The 22,161-nt window shown below is 40.9% G+C and overlaps 3 protein-coding genes and 1 pseudogene across 28 annotated transcripts in view; 2 read left to right on the forward strand and 2 right to left on the reverse strand.

Annotated features, from left to right (window-relative positions):
* The window catches only part of LOC116673847 (gap junction beta-2 protein-like), a 4,258-nt pseudogene extending 1,201 nt beyond the window's left edge, over positions 1 to 3,057 (reverse strand).
* Positions 3,058 to 4,725: 1,668 nt separating this feature from the next.
* On the forward strand, positions 4,726 to 6,914 carry sap18 (Sin3A-associated protein). Its single transcript, XM_032506200.1, has 4 exons — positions 4,726 to 4,968; positions 6,095 to 6,204; positions 6,379 to 6,501; positions 6,642 to 6,914. Exons 1-4 carry the CDS (start codon positions 4,897 to 4,899, stop codon positions 6,796 to 6,798), a joined length of 462 nt encoding a protein of 153 aa, XP_032362091.1. The 5' UTR covers positions 4,726 to 4,896; the 3' UTR covers positions 6,799 to 6,914.
* A 486-nt stretch (positions 6,915 to 7,400) lies between these two features.
* rtraf (RNA transcription, translation and transport factor) lies at positions 7,401 to 11,460 on the forward strand. The gene is made up of 8 exons (XM_032506192.1): positions 7,401 to 7,597; positions 8,221 to 8,345; positions 8,492 to 8,591; positions 9,804 to 9,887; positions 9,993 to 10,081; positions 10,245 to 10,313; positions 10,462 to 10,510; positions 10,851 to 11,460. Exons 1-8 carry the CDS (start codon positions 7,537 to 7,539, stop codon positions 11,003 to 11,005), a joined length of 732 nt encoding a protein of 243 aa, XP_032362083.1. The 5' UTR covers positions 7,401 to 7,536; the 3' UTR covers positions 11,006 to 11,460.
* A 480-nt stretch (positions 11,461 to 11,940) lies between these two features.
* The window catches only part of nid2a (nidogen 2a (osteonidogen)), a 44,384-nt gene continuing 34,163 nt past the window's right edge, over positions 11,941 to 22,161 (reverse strand). For 10 of the 26 annotated variants that reach the window (XM_032506098.1, XM_032506083.1, XM_032506101.1 and 7 more), the window contains 15 exons: positions 22,140 to 22,161; positions 21,951 to 22,056; positions 21,152 to 21,285; positions 20,930 to 21,035; positions 20,072 to 20,205; positions 19,843 to 19,948; positions 17,940 to 18,069; positions 17,703 to 17,803; positions 17,402 to 17,574; positions 16,599 to 16,728; positions 16,330 to 16,501; positions 14,509 to 14,666; positions 14,138 to 14,261; positions 13,831 to 13,943; positions 11,941 to 12,578 (listed from right to left, as the gene is read on the reverse strand). The exon at positions 22,140 to 22,161 is cut by the window's right edge and continues 112 nt beyond it. In XM_032506098.1, coding sequence (XP_032361989.1) covers positions 12,568 to 12,578; positions 13,831 to 13,943; positions 14,138 to 14,261; positions 14,509 to 14,666; positions 16,330 to 16,501; positions 16,599 to 16,728; positions 17,402 to 17,574; positions 17,703 to 17,803; positions 17,940 to 18,069; positions 19,843 to 19,948; positions 20,072 to 20,205; positions 20,930 to 21,035; positions 21,152 to 21,285; positions 21,951 to 22,056; positions 22,140 to 22,161 — 1,720 coding nt within the window. In that variant the 3' untranslated portion in view covers positions 11,941 to 12,567. The remainder of the gene's footprint in view (positions 12,579 to 13,830; positions 13,944 to 14,137; positions 14,262 to 14,508; positions 14,667 to 16,329; positions 16,502 to 16,598; positions 16,729 to 17,401; positions 17,575 to 17,702; positions 17,804 to 17,939; positions 18,070 to 19,842; positions 19,949 to 20,071; positions 20,206 to 20,929; positions 21,036 to 21,151; positions 21,286 to 21,950; positions 22,057 to 22,139) is intronic. The other 16 variants (XM_032506094.1, XM_032506091.1, XM_032506103.1 and 13 more) reach the window with 10 other exon arrangements.

Consider the following 22,161-nt stretch of genomic DNA (forward strand, 5'->3'; position numbering starts at 1 on the left):
TCAAACTAGAAAAGTCAGAACAACAAAATGTATGATATAACAAGACAAGTTAACAGAAGATAAGAGGTGACACAACAAGACAAAACATGACTAAACAAAAGATAATATGACAAGATGAAGCAGGACATCAACAAAAGATAAGACATGACACAATATAAGACAAGATATGAAGTGAAAAAACAGCATAAGACATTATATGACATGACACGTTATGACAAGAAAAGACATAAAGCTTAAAGACATAAAACAAGCCATGACATAACATGATAAAGTAAGACATGACATGATAAAGCAAGACATCACAAGATAAAGCAAGATCAGCCATAACATGATAAAGCATATCATCACAAGATAAAGCATGGGAAGACATGATGAATCCTGACATGATTTACTAAAGCATGACATGACCAAATACACAACATGACCAGAAAAGACATGAAGGATGAATAGATAAAATAAAACCATGACCTGATAAGAGAAGGCCTGACAAGACTTGTTAAAGCAAGACAAGCCATGACATAATAAAGCATGACATGATAAAGTAAATCATGATATTACGTGATAAAGCAAGCAAAGACGAGATAAAGCAAGACAAGCCATGACATAATAAAGCATGACATGATAAAGTAAATCATGATATTACGTGATAAAGCAAGCAAAGACGAGATAAAGCAAGATAAGCCATGACAAGATAAAACAAGCCATGACAAGATAAAACAAGCCATGACATTGTAGAGCATGACATGACAAGATAAAACATGACATGACAAGATAAAGCATGACATGACATTGTAAAGCATGACAGGACAAGATAAAGCATGACATGACAAGATAAAGCATGACATGACAAGATAAAACAAGCCATGACATTGTAAAGCATGACAAGACACGACAAAGCATGACATGACAAGAGAAAGCATGACAAGCCATGACATGACATTATAAAGCATGACAGGACATGATATGCCAAAGCATGACATGACAAAATAAACCATCACAAGAGAAAATAGAAAAGACAAGATGACAAAATAAAACAAGACATGACAATAATACAAGACATATGACAAACCAAGACAAAGAAAAGATATTAAAAGGACATGCTAGAACAAGACAAAACAAAACATGACAAGACAACCCATGACGGGACAAGACCAGGACGGCAGACAGATTAAATAGCACACACACCTGCAGGAGCCTCTTCTTATCGCTGTGGTTCCGATAGGCCACATACATTGCAACCAGGAGTGTCGGTGTGGAGACAAAGACAAGCTGAAGACACCATAGACGGATGTGGGAGACCGGGAAAAACTGATCATAGCAGACGTTTTCACAGCCCGGCTGAAAACAGAGACAGACATGCAGATTGTTGTAACAATTAAAACACAACACTTTAGATGCTTTGTGTTGTATTTACACACAGGTAAATTACATCTTGATGACCTGACATCCCATATACCAAGGGGACAAGACATGAAAATGGATATATCACATTTACATAATGATATTACTGACTGGGTGCCCTACCTGTAGTGTGTTACAAGTGAAGTCAGACTGCTCGTCCCCCCAGACGCTCTCAGCAGCAACAACCAGCACCATGACCCGGAAAATAAACAACACAGAGAGCCAGACTTTACCCAGGCTGGTGGAGTGACGGTTGGCCCCGACTATCTGAGCGTACAGAACAGGCCAAGACATCCTGGGGAAACAGAAACATCTCAATGAGAATACAATAATATGATAGCCTATAGTTGCTCGGGGTGGGGGGAGAAAAATCAATCCAGCATAGTATCGCGATATTTTCCGTGGCAATACTGTATCAATACACAGGCGCCAAGTATGGATCTATTGTCGTATGTGAGTTGGTCAGTTTGTCTGCTTGACAATCTTACTTGCAGCAATAAAACTGAAGTGATTTGAACAAACAGAGAATTGTTTCTTTTTAGATAAAACAGATGTTGACAAAGTTTCCTTTTGGGGACGTCATTTGAAATTGGGAAAAATTAGAAGTTGGGAAAAAGGTTAGAAATTGCAGTACATTGTAGAATACTGCAATATGTTTAAAATCACAATAATATTGTATTGTGGCATAAGTATCGTGATGATATTGTATCGGGAGGCGTCTGGGGATTCCCACTCCTATTAGTTGCCAGTGTAAAGGTGAAGCTGTGTACCACGTTTGGCTGTTTTCTTTGAACTACACGTCTGAAGGCAACCCAGATGGAAATGCAGTAGGAAGGCAGTGGCAAAAGATGAAAGCAGAGACGGGCGATGAAACAAAAGTGAAGTTTGAAATAAGAAGAGGATGAAAAGGAATGAAAGTGAGAGGAGGACAGAAGGCTCAGTGCCAATTCCATGTGAACTGATGAACCTCTCTGCCCACTGTGGACTTTTCTGAACTGAGCCCATTCAACTAAAAACACACTGAACACACTGTATGGACCCACACTACTACAGTCCTCACTGACTGATTATGGCTCATCTAGGTCTTGCTGTGCCCGCACTCCTCTTGCCTCTCTCCTATGTTGGCCAGAACAGAAGAGCTTTGACCCTTTAATTGCTAAAGCTCGGATTGCTAATTGAACATGCAACATGTGTTTGCCCATGTGTGGAGTCAGAGCAGATAGTAAGAAATGTAAGTTTATTGTTTTTATTGGCAGTTGCATGTGAGCAAAATTTATTTTGTTTAAGAAAATTGTGCTAAATGTAGAGAATTGTGTGTAGTGTTTTGAAAAAAAAAGTGTAGGATAGAAACAGCAATCTGATTATAAGGCAGGAAATGTGCACTTGTACAATCTATTGTTTCCAGATGTAAATTGTGTCCTTACATATTTACATATATACATATATAATAAAAAATTAAAAAGTACTTTTCTCACCTTGTGTCTGCAGTCAGGTTGTTTGCAAGAAAATATTCCACATTGTCCTTTCCTGCACAAAAGCAAACAGCTCACTATCACATCACAACTGGAATCACTAAATTGAAGTAAAATTGAATGAAATCTGGGTCTAATATAGTGAGCAAAACACAAACCTGCAGCTCCTCCTTTCTTGGCAAGAAATAAAAGATGAGCCTCCAATGTCAGGTCAGCCAGAACAATATGAGGTGACTTCCTGTGGAGACTTTCAAAATAAAACGTTACTGTGACAAACCTGTTTCAATGTTTAGGAGTAAGAGGCCACACAAATATCATAGAAGTAGACATGGAGATAACAGTTATAGAGAAGTGCAGCAAACAGAACTGCAAAGTGATTTTGATTTGATTTTAATGTCACCGACAAACCACTAACTCTGAGTGATGTACAAAATACGAATTGCTTTTGTGAGAGTTTAAGTGAATGATGAAAACAACAAAAGACTAAGTGCAAATTATGGACTTTGTGTGTAGAATCAGTGACGTGCCCCTTTATTTATCCTATGGTAAAACTATAAATGTGACAGGATGTTTTCAAATGTTAGACAACGCCCATGTTGCATTGGAGTGTGTGTGTGTGTGTGTGTGTGTGTGTGTGTGTGTGTGTGTGTGTGTGTGTGTGTGTGTGTGTGTGTGTGTGTGTGTGTTCCCCTCTGTGACTGCTCTGTGACTGTAACAAGACACAGGTAGAGAGTCAACGTGACCTTTCAGGGCCCAACCATCACTTGGCAGCAGACAGCCTGCAGGACACTGACGCTCTGTGTGCTGCTAATGACTTTGCCCACTGTTTGTTGAAGTGTGGGAGCAAAACCAACTTCCTAAATTTACACTGTGGATGCTCACAAACTGAAATGAAAACGTTTCAGGAAACTGTAACTTATTCTGGATAATCTGCAATGTTCGGATAGATTTGTAGACATGGGTGTCCAAGGATATGAGGGAAAAAATATTCAAAACCTTTTGATCACAAACTGGTATTCATTCTTGTAAATAATGAAGCGAGAGTATTATACACTGTATTTAGAGTATCCTTTGCATCACATCACTGCATGTAACATGACACTGCAAATATTGAGGGGCAGGAAATTGTCCAGGTTTGAGACAGAGAGGGCGTCTGTGATTCTAATGGAGTCATTATGGGAATAACAGCGACACTTATTCCTGATGCATATCAATGAATGGATGTCAGTGTCAGGACCGGACTCAAAGACCCACTGTTTGATCTCTCAGTCGGACAGGGCTGAAGAAAAAAATACAGAGGGAGAAAGGCTGGCGGATTGTTTCAAGCATATATGTTACCCAGAAAGCTACATGCACACGCACATGCACACACACACACACACACACACACACACACACACACACAGTATTGAGTGAGGGGGAGAGCAGCATGTGACTGAATGGCCTCAGTTGGACTTGGTGGGCTGATCCTGGCTCAGCCACTCTAGGCTACTGTATCAAAGTCTGCGGGACGTCCTGATAATTTATGTAAATTGCAGATTTTTGTTTTCCCTTCATAACATTGAACAGGCTCTCTGCCAGATTCTGATTTCTTTTGGTGCTTTAAAAGTAAAAAGAGTCTCACTGTTGTGATGTTTCTGCACTTCCAGAGATGCGATATTGCATCATATTGAAAAGTTAAGAAGGAAAAGGGACTAAATATGAACAGATTAAAATGTCCAGGAAAAGTCCTGTCCACCAGAACATTATGCAAGCAAAGATAAATCTCTTGCACAATATTCGGACTTGAGACAAAAACGCCATCATACTTTGTTATTTATGTCATGCGCATAATGATGCATAGATGCTCCAAAACAGTAGGGAGCGATAAAGACGCTGGTCAGCTAAAGTGACACCGGAAACGGAAACGGCTTCGAATTCATTCGTTGCTTCCTCCAGCTACGATAAAATATCCAAGCACGGTGGTAGTGGAAGCCTGCAACGTTACATAAGTGCATTACGATATCGGTGAAAATTAAAAAAAATGGCCCTTGAATCGCGTATCACACAGGAAGAAATCAAGAAGGAACCAGAGAAGCCCATTGACCGAGAAAAGGTAGACAGCGGGGTATTATTTCAAAGCCCGGTTTAACGTTAGCTTGTTTACCATAGGAGCTCCAGCGTAGGCTAACCAGGTTGTGCTAACTCGAAAGTGTAGCTAACAGTTTGAGACCGATTGACTTACTGTCAGCACAAACTGCGAGCATTATACCACAAGTACAACGTAGGTAACGTCAGCCCGGTGTTTCTGCTGTTCGGTTAAGCTACGTGATGCTCTGGTCATCTCCAGGATCTAAAAGGAGACTGGATAGCGTTAACGTTACGTTAGCCTCTGCAGCGTGCTAGCGTGCTAGTAAATCGTAAATATATATTGGTAATAAAACAGCGGATAACAGTGTGTAGTTCCGTAACTATATTGCTAACCTTGAGACTTTGATAACATGTTTCATGTAACGTTTTCCCGCGTGGACTGGAGAATGCCATGGAAACCTATTGGGAAAATACGATTTAAATGTGTTAGCTAACGCTAGCTATGCCTAACGGAACGGTAAGTTCGGCATGTAGCTATCCAATCCAAAGTTCCCCTAATGTTCTGCTATACCTTACCTCAGCTCAGTTGTCCTGCTAGTTTAAACGCCTTGTGTTTGTGTATTGCTCCCCATAATCACAGTGGAAACGTTCCATTGGTCTCTGTCCTGAGACACTTTGGGATTTGAGATGACACAGGCCACTTTCTAGAAGTCTTACTAATATTCTTCTCCTTTTAATTTGGGCTGGACAAAGCTAGCTAGTACATAAAGTATACTATGGGTATACTATGTATATGCGTACAGATACAATTTATATTAGTATCATCATGATTTTAAAGCAATTTTAATCACCAAACTTTTGAAATTCCACTACTGTCTAGTTTGACGCAGATAACGTTCCGTTTATTTCAGTGACAATTTTCAAAGTACACTTCTGTAATCCCTGTTTTTATATTAACTTCCATGTCTGTGTGTAATGGGTTCACGTTTCACAAAATGTGATTATTTGAACCAATCGATTCCATTAATAGAAAATAAATGAATATTCTAATTTGTTAGATTAACGTTACCTGTATACTGTGTGCAGCCAGCCATTCAGCAACCTTTACTTTTTCGTTATACCCTGATGTTTGGTGTTGATTTTTGCTGCAGACCTGCCCCCTTCTGCTGCGTGTATTCACCACCAACAGCGGCCGACACCACAGAGCAGATGAATTTGCCCGGGGCAACGTTCCCTCCAGCGAACTGCAGATATACACATGGTGAGATCGCAATCATTTCACTTACATCTTTGTCATTGAATGTGTCCATCAAGCATTTGCCAGTGTTTAAAGATAAGTTTAAAAGGCACTTTGAGCTCCTTGTTGAGGTACAATTGGATTTTAATTTACAACTAAGAATTGGAACAAGTCTCTGATTCTGTGTGTGTTTTTCAGGATGGATGCTACTCTGAAGGAGCTGACCAGCCTGGTGAAGGAAGTGTATCCAGAGGCCAGAAAAAAGGGGACCCACTTCAGCTTTGCTATCGTCTATCCAGACCCCAGAGGGAAAGTGTACAGGTTTGTATCAAACTACAACAGCAGCACCGGTTGAACTCATGTAGCAGGCCACTTGCCTAATGGTCTATTGAATTTGTGTGCACTGTATATTAAAAAACGTACCTGCCTCCCCCCTCCCCCCTCCCCCCTCCCCCCTACAGGTTGAAAGATATCGGCAACACTATATCCGGCAGGAAGGGTGCAGATGACTCAATGACGTTGCAGTCTCAGCGCTTCCAGATTGGAGACTATCTGGACATAGCTATCACACCACCCAACAGAGCCCCCCCCCTTAACCCACGCATGAGGCCCTTCTGAACATAAACACTGACGCATAAACCAACACACATTGACCTACTTTTTTTTTTTCATTTGTTTTACATTTCATCATCTTGGGTGGTGTTTGCCTCATTTTATAAAATGTGATGTGTAATAAAGTTGCAATTTTTTTCCAAAGTTTCTGTCCCTTTCTGTGAAAGTTGCTCCATTAAACTGCACTAGTGTTTTGAAAAAACAACAACATATTTAATCCAAATTTAAGGTGGTCCAGGTACCACTAGAGTTGGAGTCAGAATTCCTGGTGACACGTCAGTGATGCTTGACATTTTTTAGGTTTAAAACATCCACTGCAGAAAATTGGAACTGCACTGGGATCTTGTAAGTTAGGAGCTAGTTGAAATAAATTTAAGTATCATTACTGCCTTCAATTATGGTTAATTAATATCACTGAAATTAGTTAAGTGCTAGCTACTCAGAACTGACTGAATGATATGTCTAAGAAATATACAAAATCAATAGTATTAATAACTATATCAAAATCAAAGCGGGTCAGGCATGGTCTTAAAATATTGCAGTTGTGGCAATGCTACAGGCTCTGATGTTTACGTGGAGTGCTGTTGGTCAGTAAAGAGAATTTTATTTTGATAGTAACAGGAAAATGTAGAATGTCTGGCGGCGCATGCGTAATGCAACATACTGACAGCAAGTAGAGTAAACAGTCAAGCTAGCCAACTGTTAGCTGAAGAAAGTAGCTATTTACACACAACTTAGGTTGAGATGTTTCGGAGAAAACTGACAGCGCTAGATTATCACAATCCCAGTGAATTTGACTGCACAGGTAAGACACAACTCGTCAATGAGCTCCTGAATATGGTCCAGCGAGTGAACGTCAAACGTGGAGCAGGCTAACGTGGATATGCACGAGTCCAGTCACTGGAGACAACCAAATGCCAAACTATTTATAATATAGTAGTTCCATGGTGCTTTATGGCCGACAAACCTGTATGTTTGTTAGGACACGAGATAAAGTATTTTACGAGGTTTTTTTGCCATAGAAGACCATACAGTCTAGCTTAGCTTGACGTAGCTATTTAACGTTACACAAATTGAAGAAAACGCTCAATGTATGTGTCCACAGTTTTATTCCAACGTGTTTTAATGTCATATTCTATAACTTCAGAATCAGCAATTTAGCAAGCAATTTATAACAATCTGAGGATGTAAGGTTATGTGAAAATGCTCACTTGGAATTCGGGCTAATTACTGGGCTGTAACTGTAAATGAACCGCTGTTAAAGCAGTGCAGTGCATTGCTAGCTCCCCCAGAATTAACGTCAGCAGATGGTTAGCAAACAAGATGCTCTGCAGCCCCTAATCCTACAAAAAGGCCGAGATGGAGTCTGCTTCTGTTACACGACTTCAAAATACTGTATGCCCATTGGTCTGTCTCCCCTCTGCTCAGATGAGACGCAATTTAGGAACTGCATTGTGTGGCTGGAGGACCAGAAGATTCGACATTATAAGATCGAGGACAGAGGAAACCTGAGGAACATCCCGAGCTCAGACTGGCCCAAAGCCTACCAGAAGGTGAGACCGCATCTCTGTCCCTCGCCAAACTTTAACTTGATGAAAATGCCACCTTGAAGCTGACATGAGTGGTATTATGAATAGGATTGTACATGCTGTGAAGCTGTTGGCATGCTGTGTGTTTGAGTGTCCTTTCCTGTGTGCAGTACCTGCAGGATCTCAACTGTCCGTTTGGAGTTGAGGAGAAGCAGGAGGCTCTAGACTGGTTACTGGGCCTGTCTGTACGGTATGAATATGGAGACAATGGTAAGATGGCAGGATGTGTACATCTGTTGTGGTACTGGCAGCAGTGTTTAACATGTTGACAGCGAGACGTTTATAAAGGATAACCCTTGCTACAGTGACTGTTGCCTTGGTAGTATTACGCTGTAATACTGATGGTGACCACTAGATGGAGACACCGTTAAAGGAATGCTTTCTAATAATTCCAGCCAGTGGAGGAAAAAGCATTCACATCCTTTACTTAAAGTGCTCACATTGTGCTTTTTCCCTTTCCTTTATTGTGTTATATATCTTGTGCACCTTCTCGTTTTACAAAGTGAAAAAAGCCCAAAGTCCAACCCAAAGAGAATCTCCAACAGAAAACTCTGTTCCAAACAGCTCCATTGTAGTCCAGCCTGTACTTCCTGATAATGCTCGCCTAGCTGCTAGCATGGCACGGCCTCATGTTCTGCTTCTGACTGGCTAGTAGTCCTTAACTAGCTGCTGCGCATGTGTGACTCCCAACAAAGATGTAATAGAAGTGTGATGACTCACTCTGTAGCTAAGACAGAGAGCTCAACACACAGGGTGAAAAGAGGAGCTGCAGCAATGTGGAGTACAACAAAACAAATGGTGTTTTATGAAAATTAAACCACACAGATCTATTCTGCTACAACCTCTAAATACAATTTATGAACCTGAAAATGAGCATAATATGAGCACTATAAGTAAAAGTACTAATACTACACTGTAAAAAAAATACTGTTACAAGTAAAAGTTTTGCATTGAAAATGTTAAGTAAAATAATGAAAGTATCATCAGGATATAAAGTATTTAAAGTATTCAATGCAGAAAAATCCTCACTAACTATTTCAGGTGTACTTTGTTAACTTATAATAAAACATTGTATTTTATGAATTACATGTGTGTTGCGTGCAAAAGTCTCAATTTGTAAAGTAACGAGTAACTAAAGCAGTCAGATGAATGGAGTGGAGAATATTTCCCTCTGAAGTAGAAAGTGGTACAAAAAGTAAAGACTCAAAGTAAAGTACCTCAAATGTGTACTTAGTACAGTACTTGAGTAAATGTACTTAGTTCCATACCGGCACTGATGCCAGCTCAGCAGTCACAGTCAAGCTCTTTAACACAGTGCGTCAAACTAATAAAACAAACCTCTTTGGTTTCTCACTGTACACACTAATATATTCTGTGTACAGTGTCAGAGTGTTTTATATTGGGTGTGTTTATTCTCCTCAGTGGCCAAGTATAAGGACTGTAAGCCGCTGGCAGCCCCCGGCAACAGTGAGGAAAAAGCAGGGGACCCTCTCCTCAACCTTGACAGTAAGTAGCAACACTTCTCTGCCTGTCCTTGCACATTCTTTCTTTTCTGATTCCTACATCTCTCTGTTCAAGGTGAAAGATGAAAGCGTCTGTTTGTGTTTTCAGGTAGTTCACCAGATTTCAAAGCAGGAGTGACAGCTCTGGCCAACATCCTAAAGATACAACGACATGATGATTACCTGGTTATGCTCAAGGTGGGAGTGGGCTCATGTCAAGACCTTTTCTCTTGGCTTTTACATTTTTCTTAAATGACATAATGACTCAAGCTCTTAAGACTGCATAAACCTGCTTTATTATCACTATGTACTTAATAGTAAATTGTCATACTAATCATTTTTCGGGGGTTACTCGTGCCAGGCTATTCGTATTCTGATCCAGGAGAGACTCTCTCCAGAAGCCATCAGTAAAGCCAGCCAGAGTACAGAGGTATTGTAAACTGAAGATCCACATATTTTGTATCAAGAATGCTACAAAGAGAGTCTTCTATTTACAAGTCCTTACATTAAAACATTTAAAGTCAATGGAGCGGTTAAAATGAGCAGGCCGGTCATGTATATGTGCCTGTGTTTTTCAGGGTATTCCAGTAGCTTTAGACAAGCACGTCCTGGGTTTCGACACTGGAGGTGAGTGCTGCTTTTTTTGATGTAAGAAGTAGAGGAAGGGAAAATTACAACAAAAAACTAGAAAGTAAAAAAAAAAAAATACCATTCCTGTAAAACTATTTTCTTTTCCTTCTCTTACCAACTATTTCTTTATCCCTATGTTTTGTGACCGCTTAGATTAATATTGGGACCACTTTGGGGTCCTGACCCCAAGGTTGAGAACCATTGGTACATCAATGCATTGACATGCGCTCAGACAGGCAGTCTCCCTTAGAGCTGCCGCGGCGTGGAGCAACATGAACACAACCGTGTCCACTAAAACGTAATTATCTATGGGAAAGTAAAATAAGTTTCTTCTCAGACGCCACTCTGAATGAAGCGGCCCAGATCCTGCGCCTGCTGCACATCGAGGAGCTGAGGGAGCTCCAGACTAAGATCAACGAGGCCATCGTCGCCGTTCAGGCCATCATAGCCGACCCCAAGACAGACCACAGGCTGGGCAAGGTGGGAAGATGAGAGCGAGGATCAACAAGGACACTAAAGGAAGGGAGTGAGGGACTTAATCAAGGGAGTTTTCATTTGATTTTGAGAGGAAGAGCCTGTCTGCACTGGACATAAATGAGTTTGGATTTTATTTCCGTTGTTGCATGAGATCACACTGGTCGGATTGGGAATTTGGAGTAAATGAGCAAATTTTCAGATGCTGTTTGTCTTTTGTACTGCAGCATGAATGAATTTACACCACGTTAAAAGTTTTTGATGGATTAATTGGTATAGTGGCACTGGTTTAGACTAATATGTTAAGTCATTACTTCTTCAGATTATCTCCTGGCTGTCACAATAGAAACCAGAGTTATTCCTGGACAGTTATATTTGTATCTTTTGTTTCCAGGGAGTTGTTTTTTTGCAAATGGAAGAAAGGGTTATTTTGACGCTGTGTGGGGAAAATGTATAAATACAGCTGAACAGAGCTTGGCTCCTGTGCTTCTTGTGTAGCCGATGTTTGGTGGACATTTTCCTGTTGAGCATCAACCCAGAACACAATTATCTCAAAGTCTGTCAAGTACCAAATCACATTTTATTGTTATAAATATCACATCTTATAAAAAAAGATTTTTGAAAAGTAATAGTAAAAATAAAGAATGTAACATCCTTCCATCATGTGGGAAATACAGATTAGTAGTGCAGAGAAATATGGCAGGACTGTAGTCGCTCAGGGAAGTAATCTGATCACATCAACTACTGGATCTGTCACCCAACAATGGTTGTCCACTCAGCCTAGTTCATGACTTTTCAAAAAATAAACAAATACATGTTTCCCAGTATGTAATACATGTTTTGTTGATTGCATTTCTAGTCATGCCGATTATTTAAGCCTTTTGACTTTCACCAGTTACAATCTTGTAAATCTTTTTCAGTTGTCATGGTAGAGTTTGACACTGAGCTCATCCGCTTTTTTGTCTTTGGTTAGATGAGAAGATTTCCACTACTATCATCTGTGGTATCAATATTCTCATCAAACTCAAGAAAGGGGAATTACACATTTCCCAAACACTTAACTATTCCTTTTGTACAGAATCCACAGCTAAATAATATGACTGCGTTTAAAAATCCACTGTGGCCAGCTGCTGACCAAAAGGAAGTCTGATGCTCGGTTTCATAACAGAACTTTGGCTCAAACCGTTTGAAAAGCTCTTCAAGTGATTCTTCTTTGGCTTTAAAAGAACAAAAAATGTGCACACGCATACATTTTAAAATTTGATTTCATTGTACTATATTTTTAAAATCGATTAAAAAAACATACAAAAATACAGTAGAAAAAAACTAAAAATGAGGTATAAAACAAATTTACAAAAAAAAAATTCGGGGTTATATCTTTAAGGTGAGATAATGGGGTCAGGGTGAGTGGAGGGGGTTGTAAATTTGCTCCGACGGTCGATCTGGCAACAGGACGCCATCTCGCACCCTACTGAGTTTCCTTTTCTTCTGAGTGACCCTGGAGAGGACACTTTTTAACGTGGTCCTGCCCTCGGATCAGAACTTTAGCACCAAAGGACCCTGCGGCTGCCAGTCTGCCGTTAGTGGCTCCCTGAGGAACACACATCAGAAATTTAAGAGGACAAAATATAAAATTCACACATATTACATTTCTACTGGAAGTACGAACCTTTTTTTTTCCTTTTAGTTTATAGCTTCACGTCAAAATGAAGAGTTATAGGTCTGATTTTCTCTTCCTGTGTATGATGCAAGTCCAAATGTGACAGGATGAGAGCTAAGTGCTGCAGTCGTCTAATGACAGAACACACAGACCCTTCGTCCTGAACAAAGCTCGACACTGTAAAGTGTGTGTGTTCATGTATTCAACAATAACAGCTTTTAAGCCTCTTACAACCAGCTCCCAGCCCCTTAACAAGTGTGTTTCAGAGCTGTCATCATGGTCCGAATTACACCACACGTCAACCTCTTTGAAGCGAGCGGCTGTTATTTAGTCCGGGGCTTTAGAGTGTGAGAGGACATGCAGACCTGACATTTATAGCCATCATTCTGACCATTGTGAAAGTCAGAAGCACAAACTGAATTGTGCTTGCAGACCTCTATCATGAGCAGATTTTACACTCTTCATCTGCCAAGGTGCTACTTTGGGGATTATCTGGTGTTTAGAGGGCTACTTTGTACTTTTAAGGTGTTTAACACAAGGCTTTGAAAGGACTGCAGACATCAAACATGACACAAACACAAAAATACAGGTAGAGGGTCACACGCAGCTGTGTAATCATTGTTCTTGTGTCTATTTCATGGGTGCACAGTATGTGAAGTCACCAAACACACGAGTAGAGGGTCTAAGCCAGCTGTGTGATGACTGTTTTCTGGATGCAGGGTGATGAAACACAAACTCGCATTTCTTCAGACAACAAAGGTTGCATTTACTGCTAATTATTTACTCTTATGTGCAAACTGTTCATATATGCAGTTTTTACAGGTGTGTGACAGTGTCTGGGTAATTTAACATTTAAATATCTCAACACATTTTATGACAAATATTCTTCTTAGCACAATTTGTCCGATATACAATATACTTTTTCTCCTAAAAAGTTAAAATACCTTATAAAATTACATTACAGAGAGTGATAGTGTTTTATCTATCTATCTATCTATCTATCTATCTATATCTATATCGAACCACGTTTAGCTTATGTTTACTTTAACAAAGTCTATATCGTCTGGGATTTCTCCGTTGCTACCGGAAATTCTGTTACCGTCCTCTGTCTTTGAGTTGGCATTCTAAACTCCGGTGGATTAATGAAGACTATGGTTACCGGTCCTCAGATCGCTACACATACCTGATAGACAGTGGGTGGTTGCTATGGCGATGCCGTACAGGTGAGAGCGCTGGTCAGGCAGGTATTCGTCAGTGATCTGACTACTGTCTTTGCTTACTGCAATCACTCCATCCCTACATAGAGAGAGAGAGAAAGAGAGAGAGAGAGAGAGAGAGAGAGAGAGAGAGAGAGAAAGAGAGAGAGAGAGACTTAAGATGGGGAAGGCAGCGAGGCTTCATACTGATCAGCCCACTGATTAGTGATCAGTAATGAATAAAGACAACAGCGTTGTAAAAACTAAAACAGAAGGATAGATAAAGATGGCTACCTCCTCCAGTCAGTGTAATAGAAGTGGTTCCTGTAGTAGACCATGCTGAACGGGTAGTTGAGGCTGGGGTGGACCACTCTTCGGCCCGAACCATCCGGGGACACACACTCTAAACGCTTTGTGCCTGACGTACAGAGCAAAAGAAAAACATGAATCATTATCTTAAGCATATTTCTTTTTAGATGCTAGCATGTTTTTGGGAGAAATTTAATAAAAACAGAAATGATTTTCAAAAACAGGAGATAGTTCTTTTTAGCCATGTCTTGTCCCCCTTACATGTAAAAATCCTAGTTTTGGAAAATCTGAAGACATATCAATAGGACTTGACCAGTGGTCACCTTGCCAGTGGTAGTAGATGAAGGAGAGTTTACCTGCGTCGGCCCAGCAGACTTGTCTAGAAGAAGAGTCGTACGTGAGAGCGTTTGGCAAACCGATCCCTTCAGACACCACCACCCTGCGGTTCTGACCGTCCACTGACGAACTCTCAATCTTAGGAGCCTCTCGGTTCCAGTCTGTCCAGTACAGAGTGCTGCAGAGAGAAAAAAATGGGAATGAATGGCACTTAAAGACCATTCTGCAAATTATTCAACTGTATCTCAGCTGGATTTGCATTACGCCTTCCACTTTAAAGGGGACAAGTCAAGTTATTGCTTGCAGTTGTGTGTTTTTTGCGTGGACTGTTTTTTGCGTACCGAGCGCTGGGATCTGACTAATATACCCACCTACCTACCCACCCACCCACCCACACACACCTCGAGGGACCAGCTGCCTCATGCTGATGAGGTCACGGTCAGGTTACTCTGATCAACGTGTAACTTTTGACCCCAGCTCTCCCACTGCCTTTTCTTTCATCTGTATACATCAGAAAATATGGACCACACTGGCTAACGCAAAAAAAACACCACATTCTTCATATTTCTCATATTTTGTTGTTGGCAACATCTCAAAAGCCCCAAAACTTCGCCCAGCAGGACGGTTACAGAGCTTTATGCAGAGTGTGTGTGTGTGGGCTGCTTATGACGCCACGCTGCTTTTTCGTGTGTAGATGATGGTGTACATGTGGGCAGTCCACTGGGAACGACAGGTAATACACACCACATGAGCAATCAGCTCACACACGCACACACCATGTGTTTATGAGTCTGTGCGTTAATTATTTCAGTGAATGAATGTGTGAGCAGAGGTTGGTGTACAAGACATTCATACACATGCTTTCACAATATTTGTGCACATAATTTCAGTGCGTCTGCTTCGCTGTGTGTGGCTGTCTGTGAGTGTGAATGTGTGTGTGTCAGGGCAACAAAAAACTGAGCACATGCTTAATCATAAGTTTACCCGTTTGAAGCAGTGATTACCTTTACGAGTTGGCATTCTGTCAGAATACACATACAGTATATATGTGTCTATGTAAACACACACACACACACACACACACACACACAGTTGATTGTGTGATAGGTTGCAATGATGAAAAGCAGATGTTATTCCTGGAGAACTGACCGATGACGGCCTCATACTTATCATTCTCACTTGTGTGTGTGTGTGTGTGTGTGTGTGTGTGTGTGTGTGTGTGTGTGTGTGTCTCCAGCTTTAATAGCATAACTTTGGTACAGTTTTCTTGGCTCAGTATGGTGCAACACTGTTGCCAAAACTGAAAGCACTAAAAGTCACTTATATGATATATCTCCAAACCCTGTAGATTTTCCTGCGATGACCAGTCTCATACTGATGAAGTCATGTTTAGATCCCCCAGACTCAAGAGTCCTTTCTGCAAAATTCCTCCAAATACAATCTGCACTTAACTATAATGAATCAGACACAGGCCGTGTTGACTCATAGCCCGTCTAAGGACTCAAATGTGTTTGTCATTGTCGTGCTAATGGACTGAAAAGCATCTGAGCGCTCTCCAGATATAAAATCACTCTGTATACAGTGAGAGCTGTATCTCATTCTGCCTCAGTGGAGCACCTCCAGGATGTTACACATGATCACTAAGAGTGTGTGGGTGCTTGTTTGTATCTTGCTCAGGGGAGGAAATGTGTACATGTTTGCAAATCCAAACCAAACTGTCCCAAGACTTTAGAAGTGGCAGGAAGCTGAATGGTTTGAGTGTTTTCTTTTTGTTGGTTTTTTTTAATTTTAAGCAAGACAAAACCAAAAAATGGCAAGAAAGACAAAAAGAGAAGCTTTACCCGGTGGAAGAGACCACTATGATAGCTCGAGGGTTGACCAAGTCTGTGTCAAACAGCGTCCGCCTCCCACTGCCGTCCAGGTTGGCGCTTTCAATCATGTCAGGGTTTGAGTCGACCCAGAACATCAACCTACGTTTGACGTCCACCGCCAACCCCTCTGGACTGACCAGATCTACTCGGAGCAGGGAGACCATATAGAAAGCATTGAGATCACATTTAACATGCAACATTTATTATCGAAATGAAGGCGTGCAAGTGTAAGTTCTTACTTGTGTTAATGAGTATCTCAGGCTCAGCACCAGTCGCCATTGAAGCTCTGTTGATTGTTCTTGCAGACAAATCAGTCCAATAGACTTGGTTTTCTTTGCAATCATAGGCTATACCAACAACTATGGAACCCTGGACACGAAACAAATGAACAGAGGCATACACATAATGAGATACGTCAAGATAATTACAGCATAACAAGCAGTGTTGACCTTTTGCAACTTGGCCCTTTTGTTCCATTTCCACACGTCCACATTATGAGGAGTTATGATCTCAGATTAAAAGACAATCTTTGGCACAACATTGACTAGTTTATAACTAGCTCAACTAGCTTACTTTATGTTGTAGCAGTAGCTAGAGCTGATCTTATTAGCAATGCTGCGTAGGTAGTCTCTTTTTTCCAACTTTGACAGTCCTTAAAATTGTGGAAGGCAGTTTATTTTTGGCGTCGTTGGCCAAAATGTCCATAATAATAGAGAGAGAGGGGTTAGGTATTTGCTAAAAATGCAGCTGCAAGGTGGTCACAAGCAGCAGATGTCCCCCTACATAACGCGACACATTCCCATTTCTGGTCTAGACAGACCAAAAACAATTGAGTCAGAGCATTCCCTTGTTGTTAAAACACATAGTTCTATCCTATTATAGAGATATAATGGCTTTCAAATTGGCTATAAACATATTTCTAAATAACCAAAGAACCACTGGAATGATCTATATGCATAAGAACCAACTTACAAAATAAATACCAGAAGTTAAAATTGACAGAATATGTATGGAAGCATGTATTTATCCATCCATCTCTTACATGTAGAGTCAGTAGTGTTTTAGACCGGGTTGCATCTAGTCTGGTCCCGTTGAGAGGCAACGCTCCTATTTTCTGTCCCTGAGCGTACAGCAGTGTGATGTCAGTGTTTGTTGGAGGGGTCACATCTGGGCGGGGCAATGGGCGCACTGTGGGCGGAGCCACTGAGGGAAGGCCTGTGACAAATTTGGATTAAAAAATGTTCAAGTTTCCGCCATGACTGGTGGCATTAACATTGGAACAAAACCATAAAGGGACATGCAATTTTGACCATGTAAACAGACAAAGGTGAAAAGACACTCACATGCAGGTTTGACGACATCATGTGATCGGGTCCCAGGAACCTCCCGTCCGTCTTGGTCCACACACCAGCAGTAAGTAGTCTCTCCATAACACTGGACTGGACTGAGAGACAAACTGCTTTCTCAAGACATCTGTCATTAACAACTGTTCCAATTACTGTGTGTGTGTGTGTGTGTGTGTGTGTGTGTGTGTGTGTGTGTGTGTGTGTGTGTGTGTGTGTGTGTGTGTGTGTGTGTACCTGAATTGTCCATCCTGCTCGCACTGAGGCACATATTGTTGTGCATCTGGTTTTCCACCATAGTGCTCAATCAAACTGGTTCTCCATCGCTCACACACACTCTCAGGGCGCTGGGTTGGAGCCACAGGGACTGAGGGGGACACAAATCAATCAAACCCAATGCTGTTAACATTTTTTTTAAAGTTAAACATAATGCTAAATAGTTGTAAAATTAAAATGTTTAGATCCCGTTCTGTTGTAATTCATCATTATTCAATCATATTGTTAAGTTTAGTTCCCAGTGATAGGTGGAGTGCTTGTGGAATAGTGTGGGGAGGCCCCGTGTCTCAAGTGCCACACATACATACACACATCTTGCTTTTGTCAATATTGTTCACCTTGTAAAATCTCTTAAATAACTCATTTTATAGGAGAGCTTTAAAAATAAACTGGCAACCACTTTAGGCTTCCACTGATGTTTATACTGGCTTCTCTTTCTCACTCTTCTCGCATTTCTAATGTGAGACTGCAGCTGCTAGACTAAGAATGAGATTAGGATCATATCTGAAAGGCGGGTGAGAAGAGAATAGCTCTACAGTGAACGATCAGAGAGGTTAAGAGAGAAGAAAACTAACTAAACAATTAAACTGATGTCTTAGTGAGTTTTTCCAGAAGGATTTCTTGTAGTGGGGGTTAGCATGCTGCAGTCCAGTCTTATGAATCTTTTGGTTTTACTTCCATTTGCTGTTCAACCACATGACTAACTGAATGTAGTGAATTATGTGTCACTGGTGTCCTTCCCAGAAATCGACAGCATGTGGATTCTCCACAAAATCATTGATATTTCAATCCTTAGGATGACTTACTGTGTTGGCAATGAGTTATATTACTTATGTGGGTACACACATTTGTGGGTGTGTGATGCCTGCATCACATAAAGTTCTAAATTGGGTACACGTGTAATTCAAGAATCAAACTAAAGTTGTCAAATGATGGTATTACACCCACACAAATAATGTTTGTCTTAACTCTGGGTTTGGACCAAAGGATATGGATCCCAAACTAAAATGAGCAGGAAATGCCCCTTGTCTCCCTCATCATGAACTATTACAGAGGAATCCCTGACTAAGGCGCCTGTGCAGTGGCCCACATAAAAGTCTGTGGTTGTACTGCACTGCTTCCAGGTGTAGATAAGTGCAACTGAATACGAGGCAACGTAGCAATGAAACAAAGTTATGAGTTCTTATGAGTTATACACATCTAGCATGTCTTTCTGTCTGTCTGTGTGTGGGTGTAACACTATTTTGTCACTCAGCTGGTCAGGCAGCCCGTCTTGTTTTGGTTTGGTTGCCAGGCAACAGCCAGCTGCTCATCTTACCGCAACATGACCACTTCAGATGTTTGGATGGTCATAAATGGATTTTATAGAAAGAACTGAATTTATAGAGTGGCCTCTGTGTGTACATTAGAGTGTGAGGGAGAGGGCGAGACAGGATCACAGTGTTAGAAAGAGAGAGGGGCAAACAAGTGATGATTTTTTTCAGTTTAAATTGTTATTTGCCATTAAGACATTACTTCTTAGATTTGTTATTAGGATCAAAACAATTGAACGATTTACACTGCCTCACAGCTAACTATCAAAATAATTGTTATATACGGTATGTAAAGTTCATAGAAGTGCCTTTTTGTTCTAAAACTCTAGCTCAGATGTGATCACTGTGTCTTTATTAACACAATAATTCTTAGTTAGATGAGAAGATCACTACCTTCGCATCTACCTCTTGGCAAAAAAGGATATTAGCAAATCCTAAAATGTCAAAATTGTTCTATTAATCTAAATTGTATGTCACTTGGATGCACAAATCCTTGACTAAATGACTATTTGTGAGACTCAAAGTGTCTCAAGCATTGATAACCGTCTCACCTGGTCTGTCACAGTCTACAGACGGTGTACCAGGTGGAGTCCTGGTTCCTGCTCTCTCCTGTCCCCTTCCATCCACACACCAACAATCGCCAGTGGAACCATGGCACTGAAATACATAACAATTAAAAGCAACAATATCCATTATAATAATAGTAAGAAGAACAAAAACAAGAGAAAAACACACACACAAAAAACATGTCTGTTTGCTGAGAAAGAGACATAGTTGTACCTGTCGAGGTAGGTATTGTCCTTCTGCATCACACTGGGGTAGGTGGGCTCCAACTATAGGGTATCCCTCTGGACTGGTGGTCTGGACTCTGTCTCTGTGGTGCTCACAGTGAGTTTTAGGACGCTCTGGTTCATCTGGATAAAAAATATTAAATCTGCATGAGTTATTGAAAAACACATTTGTTCTTGTTCTGCAAATATATTGTGTTGAGTGAGTCATTGTGATTTATTGAGCATCTTTCAAAGACTAGTCTCAACTTGGCTGGTCATGTCTCCTCACTGCCAAGTTCTTTGCAGTCCCACCAACTATTTGCAGAAGACATTGAACTTTCATCAGGTGGATGCTGGAGTCTGTGCATATCAAGCTGTCTCCTCATCACCTCAACTTAGCTGGAAGAAAACTATACTCTTTCTTGGTAATCCTTACCTCTGACAGCCAAAGAACCAAAGCATTCCGCACTCTGTCAATTACTTGTATTTCCAACTTTTTGTTTAGTCCTAGCTTCAATTCAATACATCTTCAATACACTCACTGTCATGCAAGAACTTAATTAATCATGACCTCTGAAAATAATAGTGACTCCTGAATGGTTATTTTGGTACAGTCCCTGACAACCATCTGACATGCATGGACATTTCTTGTTCTGTGGGTCTGCAATCTACAACATTTGGCATGTTCTAGCTCTTCCTGCGTCCTGTATAAACTGTATGCTGAATGCTGAAGCAAATTTGTGTCCAACTCCTTTACTCTGACATCTTGCTTCTTGGTTGAGATGTTACAAGAACCTTGTTATATCCACTGTAATCCACTCGTATATTAAAACCTTTATATTTTGGCAGCATAGAACTGCAGTCTCACCTGGTCTGTTACAGTCTTTGGGTTGTGTACCAGGTGGAGTCCTGGTTCCTGTTCTCTCCTGTCCCCTTCTGTCCACACACCAACAATGTCCAGTAGAGCTGTGGCACTAACATAATGATAAAAGAATATTTAGGGATTTTGTCTATAATTAGATTCTAGTTAGTCAAAGTAATATTAAACCATGGTAAAAACAATGAAATGGGTCTGTTATTCAATGCTAACCTGTAGTTGTAGGTACTGTCCATCAGCATCGCATTGGGGCACGTAAACTCCCACTATGGGATATCCCTCCTGGCTGGTAGCCTGAGCTCTGTGTCTGTGGTGTTCACAGTGAGTTTTAGGACGCTCCGGCTCATCTGGAAAACATTTACAAGTTTCCAAAAGTTATTAACACAAGAAAATCTAGCATATCTCAAATTGCAGGTCTGGGCCATATCATCTAAAATCCACATCAGCCATGGAGAGTTATTATGTTTTACTGAGTCAAAATGTCAGTAATGTTTCACAGACTGGCCTGTTGGACCTCAATCTGCCTCATTTAAGAGGATGACCACCAAGACCGCACCCTTTGCTGTCCTTCTCCTGACCCACTATGCTGATGACAATCAACTATCCAGATGACCTCTGAAAGACTTCCCCATCCTCTTTGATTGTATCATGAGTCTCCTGCACAGACTGCTGTCTTCTGATGTACCCTGAATACGTGGCATTCATTACAAGCCTTTTTTTCGTTGTGTAGGTCTACACTGTGCAACATTTGACTCTGCTCAGAGGCTTGTTTAAGCGCTCCTCATATCCTGTGTAAACAATTACAAATCCCCCTTGGTCTCCCATCCTACGTGTCTTCGTCAATCTCTACAACTCATCTTGAATGCTGCAGAATATCGGTGTTGCCACCTTCCAAAAAGTCATCATCGTGAACCTTCACTCTGGTCTCCTGCTTCTTAGTTAAGATATTACAACGGGATCATTATGTTTTCATCAATATGAAACTTCCTCCAATGAGTCTTGGCAGTCTCACCTGGTCTGTCACAGTCTCTGGGTTGTGTTCCAGGCGGAGTCCTTGTTTCGGCTCTCTCCTGTCCCCTACTGTCCACACACCAACAATGTCCAGTGGAGCCATGACACTGAAGCAATAGCGGAGGATCTTTTAGGCATTATGTCTACAATTCTACTCAAGTTCCTCCACACAATGTCAAAAGATGTTTACCTGCAGTGGTGTGTACTGTCCA

Source organism: Etheostoma spectabile, chromosome 24 (assembly GCF_008692095.1).
Source record: "Etheostoma spectabile isolate EspeVRDwgs_2016 chromosome 24, UIUC_Espe_1.0, whole genome shotgun sequence".
Taxonomy (NCBI): domain Eukaryota; kingdom Metazoa; phylum Chordata; class Actinopteri; order Perciformes; family Percidae; genus Etheostoma; species Etheostoma spectabile.

Excerpts from the sequence above, each read along its gene's own strand:
- sap18 (XM_032506200.1), top strand. The coding sequence starts at position 4,897 with ATGGCCCTTGAATCGCGTATCACACAGGAAGAAATCAAGAAGGAACCA. Across the intron at positions 6,205-6,378 it reads GAACTGCAGATATACACATG|GATGGATGCTACTCTGAAGG; the intron begins GTGAGATCGCAA and ends TGTGTTTTTCAG. Across the intron at positions 6,502-6,641 it reads CCCAGAGGGAAAGTGTACAG|GTTGAAAGATATCGGCAACA; the intron begins GTTTGTATCAAA and ends TCCCCCCTACAG.
- rtraf (XM_032506192.1), top strand. The coding sequence starts at position 7,537 with ATGTTTCGGAGAAAACTGACAGCGCTAGATTATCACAATCCCAGTGAA. Across the intron at positions 8,592-9,803 it reads GTATGAATATGGAGACAATG|TGGCCAAGTATAAGGACTGT; the intron begins GTAAGATGGCAG and ends TATTCTCCTCAG. Across the intron at positions 9,888-9,992 it reads CCCTCTCCTCAACCTTGACA|GTAGTTCACCAGATTTCAAA; the intron begins GTAAGTAGCAAC and ends TTGTGTTTTCAG.